Source organism: Anolis sagrei, chromosome 3, assembly GCF_037176765.1.
Source record: "Anolis sagrei isolate rAnoSag1 chromosome 3, rAnoSag1.mat, whole genome shotgun sequence".
NCBI lineage: Eukaryota > Metazoa > Chordata > Lepidosauria > Squamata > Dactyloidae > Anolis > Anolis sagrei.
Window position 1 is genome coordinate 108,888,508 of NC_090023.1, and position 12,881 is coordinate 108,901,388.

At 38.8% G+C, this 12,881-nt stretch overlaps 1 protein-coding gene across 8 annotated transcripts in view; it reads right to left on the bottom strand.

Annotated features, from left to right (window-relative positions):
• The window catches only part of ATP11A (ATPase phospholipid transporting 11A), a 137,111-nt gene that overhangs the window by 40,709 nt on the left and 83,521 nt on the right, over positions 1-12,881 (bottom strand). For all 8 annotated transcript variants that reach the window (XM_060769616.2, XM_060769618.2, XM_060769615.2 and 5 more), the window contains exons 6-8: positions 8,733-8,861; positions 7,161-7,264; positions 3,479-3,529 (exon numbers count right to left, since the gene is read on the bottom strand). In XM_060769616.2, the coding sequence (XP_060625599.2) occupies positions 3,479-3,529; positions 7,161-7,264; positions 8,733-8,861 (284 nt within the window). The remainder of the gene's footprint in view (positions 1-3,478; positions 3,530-7,160; positions 7,265-8,732; positions 8,862-12,881) is intronic.

The following is a 12,881-nucleotide window of genomic DNA, read 5'->3' on the forward strand; positions in this document are numbered from 1 at the left end:
CCCCTTTGGGGTGAGAAGGGCGGCATATAAATGTCATAAATAAATAAATAAATAAATAAATAAAAAGGAATGGGGTTTATATGTCTGTTACTCTTCTGATCCCCCATCAAAGTTCAAGACCATTCATACCCAATATTTATAGCACTATGTTTCTGCTTTATGTTATAATATGCTTTTAAAATTAATGTGTTTTAATTGCTTTGGTTCCTTGCACTTGTTATATTTATTTATTCTAGCACTCAGTCTTGCTTGTTTATAGGTTATATTGAATTCTGTTTACTCCATGTTCTCTTTGCTTTTACTATTGTTTCTTTATTATTTGTTCTTGGGCATTGAATGTTTGCCATTTTTGTTGTTTTTGTAAGCCACCCTGAGTCCTTCCCAGATTTGGATGAAGTGGAATCTGCCTCATTAAACTACATTCTCCAGGATTATATAGGCAACAGCCATGTAAGTTAGAGCGAGATCACAGAACTATACATGTACAATGTGAAAGAGTCCTGGATTGGGAACACTTTCTGGTATTGCTTCCCTCTTCGGGCCCTAAAGCTCTGAGAAGGTGTGACAGATGAGTTCTACACCCAACTTGTGTCTAAATAATATTCTGTGTCCAGGTTGGTCCCTATGTAGACTTATCCACAGCTGCATGGTATACGGTAGACTCCTGCAGTGGTTAGAAGCTGCCACTGCAGAAGCCTAGCATATACTGTGCTGCTGTGGAGAAGTCTACATAGGAACCACCAAAGAGAAGTGGGAAAGATTGAGGTGGGAAAGGAGACTGGGAAAATGGAAAAGACTGGATGAGAAAGAGGGGCTGGGAAAGTGGGAAACTGTGGTGTTAAAGAGGGCAAATCCGAAATGGGAAAGAGAGGATGGAGCCTGGGGAAGGCTGGGATGGAAAGGGAGCTGGGAAAGTGGGTGTGAGGGGCTGGGGATGCTAAAGATTGGGGTAGGAAGGGGGGAAACGAGAAAAAGGGAAGACTAGGATGGGAAAGATGTGTTCGAAAAATGGGAAAAAACAGGTGGGAAAGGAGAAAGTGGGAAGCACTGAGGAGATGAAGGCCTGTTCTCCGCTCTCGGCAGAGCAACCTAGCTGGGTCGCTCTGCTGCGAGAGGAGGAGAGGAAGGCGCTCAGTGGGGGAGAGAGGAGGAGGGAAAGGTGTGTGCAGAGCGAGGGAGAAGGAGAGAAAGATGCACAAAGGGCAAGAAAGAAAGAGGGAGAAGGCATATGCGGGGCAAGGGAGAAGGAGGGAAAGGCATGTGGGGGTGAGGGAGATGGAGGGAAAGGCATGTGCGGGGCTAGGGATATGGAGGGGAAGGAGCACATGGTGAGGGAGGAGGAAAGAAGGTACAGCAAGGAAGGAGGAGAGAAAGAAGAGCTGGGTTGCTGTGCGGAGAGGTGAGGGTCCTGGCAGGAAGGCATTGGGCTGAAAGAAGCCCTTCTTTCACCCCACACCTTCCTGCCAGGACTTTTATCCAAGTATAAGCTGAGAGGGCCCTTTTCAGCCTAAAAAGCTTATACTTGAGTATATATGGTATTAAAAACACCAGAATCAAGTCAGTAAATAAAGAACACCACTCAGAAACAGGGAAACTCCAGACAGCAAACAATCAGTGGCAGTTACCTCTTCCTAAACCAGTACCCTTGTTGATTGGCTTTGAAGCTTCATGGCTACTCAATGTTATGCAAGCTTGCTAACTGCAACATTCACACTTGCTTCAAACAGACAAGGGTTCTTCCTCCCACCCTGGACATTCCACAGATATATATACACTCCACTTGCTTCAATGCCAACAGAACCTCTGAAGATGTAGGCAAAACATCTGGAGAGTATGCTACTGCAACATGGCCATACAACCCAAAAAAACTCACAGCAACCCAACTAACCTGTTTTTTTCAACATATTTGTATTCCTACAGCATTAAATGAATGGCCTCCCACTGACTTACTCTTGTTCTAAAATACCAATTACGTTACTACTGTTTTGCATTGCTGCAGGCACATTTCTGCAGTTATTATAAACTTGAAATCTATTTTAAAAGACCTTCCCAGTTAAAGAAAAGACAAAACATATTCACAGCTTTGGGTTTTTAACAAAAACAAACAAACATTTACACAACTTATTTGCTGTATTTTAAATTGCAATTATATGTTGCCCATGAACTAAAATAGAGAATTAAAAGAATAAAATCATCCCAAAACAATACAAACCACAAGTTAGTAATGTAAAGAACACAACCAGCACATAAAGTTATTGGTTATCAGAAGGAAAGTCTATTTGAATTGAATACGAATAAATATCAATTTTACTTCAGCATCTCAGCACAAATATAAGCATTAACATATAAAAAAAATCCCAAAGCACCCATGCTTTAAAGCTAAAGCATTCTCATAGTATAAGAAGGGCACATTAAATTATAAAAAGCAAATGCAAGCGACATACATCTATCTGATTTTCACAGCTTGCAGGACAACAAAGCTAGAAGACAATTAACCTTAAAGTCATTCTGTTAAAAGCAAGACACACAGATCTTCATTAATTAAATATACACCCTAGCTTTGTACCTAGCTGCCAAATTTCAGCGCTTTCCTCTCTGCTGGAAACTCCAGTGAAATTCACCTAGAGTTTTCTTCCCAGGTCATATAAATAATTTCCCTTTTCTGTCCTGGTTAGTTACAGGTCTCTTTTTAATTATTCCTGACCGACTCTGACAACCAAAAGGCTACTACTCTAGCCCTTTTAGATGTATGAAACCCATTCCCAAGGCTACCACCATTACTTCCCTTTCAGTCTTCATAAGGCACATCTGCACTCACTGACAACCTATAATTCTGGAGAATTTTGGTTTGTTGCAGACAAGGTATGTTATGGCAATTGTAACAGTGTATCTGCTTAAACACTTCTGCACAAAGCAAGATAAACTGAATTAATTGCCAGGTTTTTATCCATGGTTAATCTTTCCCCATGTCCAAACCAGGAAATCTGTCTCTTCTATTTTCCAATAAGGCAGAGAATAAATCCTAGAACAAACTATGGATTGTGTTTGCACCTGGACTGTTGCACCTCCAAACCATGGATTATTTCTATGTCTTTTAAGGTGGAATAAGAACTGCAAAACTGGAGGCAATGCACAGACTTACTAATATTTTCAGATATGTTGGTCATGGACTAACATATATATTTCTCACATGATGCTCCTTCCCCACACAACCTGTGAATATGCTAACATGAAAGACAAAATATTGAACTGTGTTTTCTGCCATGTCATATGTTCTAGTGCTGACTACAATTCTTGCTTAATCAAATCCCAAAGAGAATTTACATTTTTCTTTTAATCTTTTTTTATCATTATGCCTGAACAGACAGGTATGGGATAGCACTCTAACATTTTTCAATATATTCTGTTTAGGTTGAGGCACAAAGAACCTATTTCTTTGCCCAAGGATGTGGGCTTATCCATCTGTTTTCATTCTTACCTTGCAACAGGCTCATTTCTGTCATGATAAACATTTATTCGGCCAACAAATCTGTAAAAGGAAAAACACATTAGGTAATGCCTCAGTATCAGTGTGCCTCTAGGAATGCAGAACAGAGAATCTCAGTAATTGTACGGACTTGAATGCTAATAGCTCCAGCTTTTTGCCTCAGAGAAGATGAATCACCGCTACACCTCTAAGAACACATGGCATCACCACCGTTTCCTCCTCCTCATAAAGTCTGTATCCTTAGGTGTCCCTTCTGTTTTTCTCCTGAATTTCTTACTGCAGTCTAGTCACAGCAATGAATGCCCTTCCTAAAATTTTAATTCAGTTATTTTCTATAAACCAGAGTTTCTCAAACTGCGCTCCTCCAGATGTTTTGGACTTCAGCACCCACAATCCCTAACAACTGGTAAGCTCAGCTGGCTGGGATTTCTGGGAGTTGAAGTCCAAAATACTTGGAGGAGCACAGTTTGAGAAACACTGCTATAGACAACATATACAGCCCTAGAAGAAAAGGGGTAATAACAACAACAACAATATAATCTCTCCAAAGGGATGCAGGGCAGTTTCCAACAAACATGGCAAACATTCAATGCAAAAAAAAATAAAAATGGGGCCCCCGGCGGTGCAATGGGTTCAACCCTTGTGCTAGCAGGACTGAAGACCAGCAGGTCAGAAGTTAGAATCCGGGGAGAGGGAAGATAAGCTCCCTCTGTCAGCCCCAGCTCACCATGCGGGCACATGAGAAAAGCCCCCCACAAGGATGGTAAAACATCAAAAACATCCGGGTGACCCCTGGGCAATGTCGTTGCAGACAGCCAATTCTCTCACTCCAGAAGCAACCTGCAGTTTCTCAAGTTGCTCCTGACATGAAAAAATGCCAAAAATAAAACCATACATCAGTTTACATGTTATTTACTCATACTATGGTAATCTCACATTATGTGACTGAGTGATTACATATTCAGAATGATCAATGGAAGTGCACTAACGACTCTGGATTTCAACATGCCTATCGCTAGGCCCTAAGTTTTGGTCACACGGCTAAACTGTAACTGCCTCCCTTTCCTTCTCCTTTTGCATCCAGGCAAAATATCTAAGCCCTAGCACTCCTTCCATTTCAAATCAATCCTTTTGTCTCCCCATATTTTGCTCTGACTATATCTAAAGAGCATGACATGTCATCTTGAATAGCTTTAGAGCAAATCAAGCCTGACCTGTCACTAGAAATGAAAATACCTAAATTGAGACTGTTACACTTTGGACATATCATGAGATGATGGGACTCACTGGAAAAGATAATCATGCTCAGCAAAGTAGAAGGTAGTAGGAAGCCTGCACTACTTGTGAGTTGATTCAGTTAAGAAAGCCACGACCCTGAGTTTGAAAGATTTGATCAGGGCAGTTGATGATCAGGGATTTTGGAGGTTTCTCATTCATAGGCTCACCATAATACAGCTTGACCACAAATAATGATGACTTGTCTTAAGTTCAATTAGGTAAATTTCTGAATTCTATGAGAGCCTTCATCCTAACTGTTCTAATGTGGGCATTTGAAATTGAAATGATGGGTATATGTTGTCTAGTGTTTCTGGTCTCATGCCAAAATTGCCCATGTTGTGACTATGAAAAATTAACAGGGATCAAGCAAAAGTATTTTTGTAACAATATGTTTCATGCAAGGTCTTGAGTCATGAAAAAGAATCTTGGAAAGTATACTATGTAAAAGGCTTTAGACAGAGGCCCAATTAAATGTGGCGAACTCTGATTAAGGACCTATGTAACTAGATCAAGACAACGTCTCTGTAGAGTATTTTCCATCCTTGGCAGATGCTGAATCCACAGTATAAAACAATGTTTATCTGACATCTGTTTTCTACTTAGATTTAGTATTCATGATAAATCAGTCAAAGCCTGTAGTTCAGCTGATTTAGTTCCTATGAGGTCCACAGAGTACAAACAATTCCACTGAGCCTATAAATACATGAATTTCATTGGAAGCTCCTGTGTCTGATGGCTCTATTGAGAGTGCGTTTCTCAGAAGCAAGTTTAATTGGTCTTAGTTTCAACACTGTAATGCTCAAAGATCACAACCAAACACTATTTACATAGAATTAGTGCTACATCCTTTTGTTTGCTTATAGTAACATTCATCATGACTAAACATTATGTAATGTATGGCTTTTTAGAGAGACAGAGTGGTTCAGTGGTTTATTAGATTAGGGCTCCAGATAATCAGGTCTCAAGGCCTTTGCCTGGCAAATCACAATTTCTCAGCTTCACAGAAAGGCAAGGGCAAATCCTCTCTGAACAAAACTTGTTAAGAAATGTTACGTTTGCTTTAAGGTTGTCATAAGTTGGAAGTATCCTCAAGGTACATAGGAACATAATAATAACGGTGTTGTTTAATTCCTATAAATGCATGCAATATCAGATCTAAATTCTGTAATTTGGAATAGCTACTTTTGAAAACCAGAACTTCCAATACATCTCCCAGCAACAGTGAGCTTGAAATTGTGAGTGGATATCAAATTCATGAATTGATGCTAACCCAGAGCTAGCACTCAACTGTTACTTAGCTCTCTCTTGGCAGATACTCCAGACAGTATCCTACGGATGACCTGACAGTGAGAATGAAAATGCTGGCAGAAACTGAAGCTGCTTGGCTCTATCCCCAGACCACAAACTTGGCATAAAAAACTTGTTCAGAAAATAGTGATACCATAATGATTGAGGCAGATCCAATACTATGTGGCTGTTTTTGCAAGATGGGGAACAGGGAGGTGGCTAGGCATAAATTCTCAACAACCAGTCCAAAACGAAAGTTGGCATAAACCATTTTGAATGCATACAAAACCATTTTATGTAAATGTTTATTTAAATGTTAAAGATGAGTTCATAGAGGGCACAACTAAGAAACTGATGAATTTAAAGCAAGGCAGCTAACTTGAATACAATAGTGTGAGTTGACATTGGCACCATTTACACTGCCATATAATGCAGTTTGAAACTGCATTACATGATCAGTGTAAATGGGGGCCTTAGACAAGCTTCTCTGAAATGATGCCAAGTAGTATGCTACACAGTTGCAAAGAGCAGACAAGTTCAAAGCATAGGGTGAACAATGTGTGACCCTGATGATGAAGTTGGATTGCAACATGGAAAGATAAAATGAGAGTTGTAGTTAACAATATCTGGAGGGCCTCATTTTCTCCACTCAACATGCTTCTTTGTAAACACAGCTGCAAAACACAACAAGTAAGAGTGGGCTCAAATTCTGGATGAGTTCCACTTCTTTGAGCCTCTTCTTGCATATTCTTCCCTGGTCTGCCATTTTACTCACTGAAAAAATGTCATACAACAAGTCCTCTGTAGAGATATTCCATCCTCTATTCATCTATCTGATCCAGAGGTCATTCTCTCATAACAGGCTTTCACACTTAATATTGGTCCTATAAAGCTGCATAGAATTATGATTATTATTACAAGATCTTTATTTATGCCTGTCACCCACCCATGCTGGTAATGATGAATGATGTTCTTAAAGGAAAAGGAAAGAGGCTGAACCACAGACTTACATATTGCCTTTTCAATATGTGCAGAAAACATGTAGTATGGTTAAAGTTATTTTAATATAACCAGAATAACGAAGGAAATTTACTGGATATATCCTTACTTATAAAGATCAGGCTGGGGTTGTTCACATTCAATAGTAGCATGCAGGGTGTCAATATCCTGTTCAGTTTGAAAGGCCTTCGTGTCTTGGACAGCATAATATGTCTAGAACGAACAACAAAGACATTACTAAATATCACATGTGTTTATTAAGGTACCTATAAAAATGAAGTTAGAGGTTTCAAAATGAAAAAAGAGAAAAAATAATAGTAATGTAGTAAAGTTTTACCTGGTAAACCTCTACAGTTCTATATAAAAGCTGGAATGCTTTATTAGCAAATGAAATTTCTAATAAGTGCTATTCTATCCCCAATACTGTTCAACATCTGCATGAAACTGCTGGGAGAGATTCCTTGGAGACAACATACCATCACATACAAATACATTTCTCCTTATATTCAAAAATAAGCTAAGGATAGTGTGTCACCTTTGAGAATTTGTGAAGGACGTAATGGGAGAAGAGGGGAAAAAAACAAGCTAAAACTGAATCCAAACGGAACCAAGACAGTTTCTACTCAGGGTCCTAACCTGGTGTTGGAGGTGTCAACCAATCCTGAATGGGGTACACTTCCCTCGTTTGCTGCTAGAGGGTACCTCCGGATTCATCACTTCAAATAATAGCTCAGACAAATGACAGTTAGGAAGGTTTGCTGTTAGCTTCAGCTGATACGTCATCTGTGCCCCTTCCTAGACCTGGTGAACCTAAAGGCAGGAGTGCACAGACTTCAAAGCTGGACTTCAGCAATGTACTACAGATTGGGCTACCTCTGTATCAAGTTCAGAAACTTCAACTGTGTAAAACATGGGGGACAGATTGGTTACCGGTGCGTCTAGGAATAACCGCATTACACCTATATGGAAATAACTGCATGGGCTGACCATCAGTTTTTGGAAAAGGCAAAAAGTGTTGGTTGTTACCTTTAAGGCTGTATAAAAATGGTGGAAACTGTTGAAAACAAAAGTCATTCCTGGATGCATTTTGGAAGAAGCCTTCAAGAAGGTTTCAAAATGCTTTTGTTAACCTATGCATGGTTTACCTCACTTGTTTTTATTTTTCATTTCACATGTGCATAGTGTTAGTTTCAAATGAAATGATTGCTCAAACATGTAGACCTGCTCTTTTTGTTATTGTAGGAACCTATCGCTATTCCTTCTCTGTTATTTATGCTTCTTGTACCAAGATTTCTGTTACAGATGTAATAACAAAGAATATATCTGCTTTGCAAACTGTATTGTACCTGTATTTCCACAAATATTAAACCCTTGCATAAGGACAAAAAAAATAAGATGTGCCAATCTTATTTGCCAAGAGCATTCAATATTTGATATTTTATACCCAAACAGGACTTCTTTCATTAGTCCTTAATAGAAATATCATACTTCTTTACTTGCATGATACTGTCAACCTCCAAAATAATCCTAGAATATCGAATCCGTTGTAGGTTCTAGAAACATAAGCCACTTACTCTTAACAGTAAGAAATAGGTACCTTCATTCACAAGATGCACAATGTTACAGAAATACTGAATTCCAGTCTTTGGCCTTATACTGACATTTTATCTGAGCTTATTACCTTATGACTGGACTCGCCATCCAAACTTGCTGTTGTAACAAAACATGTTCCATCTGCCCGACTACTGGACAATAATATTAAGTCACAAGGGAATGTTTCATCTTCTTTTACCATCACAATATCTCCAACCTAGAAGAGACATGAGGCAAGAACACAAACAAAAGAAGTATAAACAGTTTACCCTCTTAATCTATAGTGATATCTTTAGTATTCTGTCAACAATTTTATTTTTCAGATTGCAAGTATTTAAATAGAAAACAATGTTCAGAACATCCACAACAAGCACATACCGCAAATTATCCTATAGCATCCTTTTAAAAATGTCACATCTAGATAATAGGTTTCTGATTTTTCAAAAAAGCTCTATTTAAACTAAAACAGGATGAAAAATGTGAACACATTTCTCCAAATAACCCTACTCATTTTTCATGCTTTTGTGAAGTGAAGCAACATGCAGACTACTCTCTCTGGAGGAATGAGAAAGGATCATCTGGCAAGCAGAAGCTTCTCATTGACCCATTTAGCCAACAGAACAACATTCAGGAAAATATAAAGCAGCATAATTCATAAGGAGAAGCTAATACTCTCAAGTTACATTCAGACTGATCATTTTCTTCCTAGCTACACAACAGAGGTTCCCAGCCTTTTTTTGACCAAGGACCACTCTCCAACATTAGTACCGAAAGGGTTACGAATCAGGTTTTGGTCAACTTTAGATTCGGTTTGGTTATTTGGGGTGCTGATTCAGAAAATTGCATTGGATAGACCACATCAGCTCTAATTTCTGATACAGAGCATATGCCATCCAGTAGCCACTATCTGCTTGTTCACAAAAAAACATATTTAATTAGCCTTGGCACTATAAGAGGGTCTTGTTAGACCAATTGCTCTTGTTGTAATGGTGAGGCTGCGGACCATATTTTAGTTCTTGTGGACCACTCGTTGGAAACCATTGCTATACAAGTAAAAAAGAACCTCATGTTCAGGAGCAGTGAATACAACCCAGGGGGCAGATCTGGACCTTCAGGATCTGTTTGTGAAGTATCTGACAATCTATTATTGGAAAGACCATGCAAGAAAAGAGACACTATTAATGTGATCTAGCAGTGAACATGCTCACGTTCTTAGTATTCTTTTCCCTATAGAATCTGATAGGGATACTTTTCTGGACTACATTTCAGTGGCACATGGATGAGGGTAATAAACTGAAACTATGGACAGGCAAGAAAGAGGAGATGATTAGTAGAAAGCCTGGATCAGGAACTGTATTTAACCTGTCATAGAGGGGATGCACACCTTCTGAATCTCAGATTGGGATTGCTAATTGATTGTACCTTGACTCTGGGTTTTTCAGATGTGAAAGCACTGTGTTATTGCTCAGCTACATTTAGTGTGCCAGTTATTATTGGTCCTGAATGAGGCTGATCTGGCTAGTCTATTACAATGTGCTCTGTGTTTAAAACCATTTTAAAGTGTTTTCAAAATAAATTGGTGCAAAACACAGGGATTTAACCTACTGACATCAATTCATATAGGTTAAAAATTAGCCCCAGCCATTGTTTTCCAGACTCAGTACAAGGTGATAGCCTTAATCTTTAAAAGCTTTGAACTATGTAGAAGACCTACCTGAAAATGTAATATATGAAAATATAACTCTCAAAGGACTGGTTGTCCGCTGAGAATTTACACCCATCTAAAATACATCTATCTCCAATTTTCAGAAAGCGATGAAGACACATTTCCTCAATTATTCTTTAAGTAAATGGTTTTAATATTTTGATGTGATTTTATTATTTTTATTTTGGCCCTCAACTTTCAGAAATCCTAACACCTGGTAAATTGGCTGGTACTTCTGGGAGTTGTATGCCAAAACACCTGGGGACCCACAGGTTGAGGACCATTGGTCTAGATCGAGAGAAGTCATGGTGCCATTGTATTCTGCTTTGGTTAGACCTTATCTGAAATACTGTTTCCAGTTTTCGACACCATAGTTCAAGAGGGATATTGACAAGCTGGAAGGTGTACAGAGAAGGGCAACTAAAATGATTAAATGTCTGGAGACCATGTCCTATGAGGGGTGTATTAAAGAACTGGGTATGTTTAGTCAGCAGAAGGGAAGGTTGAGAGAAGACATAATAAATAAAAAATAATGAAACTTTATTTTTAACCCACCCTCTCTCCCCAAAGGTACTCAGGGTGGGTTCCAAAAACAAAAATGGTAAATATGACAGCCATGTATAAATACGTGAAAGGGTGTCATAAGGAAGAGGGAGCAGACTTGTATTCTACTGCCCTTGAAACTGGAACTAGGAACAATGGGTTCAAATTACAGGAAAGGAGATTCCATCTGAACATTAGGAAGAAATACCTGACCGTGCAAACTGTTCAACAGTGGAACTCTCTGCTTGGAGTGTGGTGGAAGCTCCTTCCTTGGAAACCTTTAAACAGAGGCTGGGTGGTCATCTGTCAGGAATACTTTTGATTGTGCTTTTCTTGCATGGCAGGGGGTTGGACTAGATAGCCCATGTGGTCTCTTCCAACTCTTATCAGTCTATGAGTCTATGATTCCAATATTAGTAATAGAGTAATAATGATTCAATAAATAGATTATTGCTTATTAACGAAGGGATTAATTATTAAATAATTGATTATTATTGTTTTTATTACTCATTATTAAAGGGATACATTATTAAAATATTATTAATAGTGATCACCTAAGCTACACAAATAACAAATTTGCTCACCATTAAGGTTCTGCAGGACGCTATGGTAATTGACACTACGCAAGTGAGTCATGTGGATCAGGCAATGTCTTCCCTCCCCACTCCTGCCTCATTTTGATGCTGTGGAGTAAACTGCTTATTGTTTGCATTGAACTTGCATTGAAAACTCATCATGGTGTAATAATCGCTGTGTGCATAAACTTGAATGAGCTACTGTGATAACCATAATTTGTATGCTTTCTTTTTTTAAATTGCTCTCGGCAGGAATGAGAGGGGATGAACATTCGGTAACATATAACAAAACAGGCTTTTAGCTTCTAGGAAGAGATTTACTTTGAACCACTTTTCTTAAAGCCAGCCTCACACAGGTTTATTCAGAAATAATTGCCAGTGTGTTCAAAGGAACTTTCTCCCTATTAAGTGTGCATATTAGAGCAGCTGACATATTTATGGAGATTTATCAAAACTGGAACAGCAACAAACATGATTGAGTAGCAAATGAATGAACATGTTGGAAACCTAGCTCAGAAGACACCTTTCATTTAATATGCATCAGGACCTGGATACTGCTTCTGCCTATTGTTATTTTTTAAAATATGTAAGTAGGGACTGGAGAGACAAAAGATTTAAGATAGACAGCCTTGCAGCCCACATAAAGGTAAGCTAGTTCCTCGTGATAACAAAAAACAACATAACCGTGATGAAATAAAATGTTTCAAGGTTCCTGTTCAGGTTCCATCTTGCTAGCCTTTTCTTTTTCCCAGCAGATTTAATTCTATTCTTGCTCTCTTTACCAATTTTCACTTGCACGTTTTCCCACTCGGTTAGAAATCCAGGTTCACTGGACACTCATCTGTCCAGACTATTTTTCTTCCCACCCAACACACATATTGTATTTTTTTTTTGTAAATATGATCTGTCTTTCTTGTTAGTAACTTGGGGACTGCTGTATAGTTAGAATGTCATATGTAGTAAATTATACAACTGAAGGCATTAATTTGTTCATGGAATTTTCCATCACATGGATTACACGCTACTTTTAAGCAAATGCTTGAAGGTTTGTTAGTTTACCATCCTACATGTACAAGATGAGGTTCTGCTACCCTGGGGGTTGGCTTGCCTAAAAAGGTAAAGGTTTCCCTTGATATAAAGTCTAGTCATGTCTGACTCTGGGGGGTGATGCTCACTTCCATTTCTAAGCCGATGAGCCGGTGTTGTCCGTAGACACCTTCAAGATCATGTGGCTAGTATGACTGCATGGAGTGCTGTTACCTTCCTGCCGAAGCAGTACCTATTGATCTACTCACATTTGCATATTTTCAAACTGCTAGGTTGGCAGAAGCTGGTTCATCATTAGCTCATTTCTGGCCAGCTTATCTTAATTCCTTATTTTGCTGTTGCAGGTAACAGGTAATCAAGCAAGTTC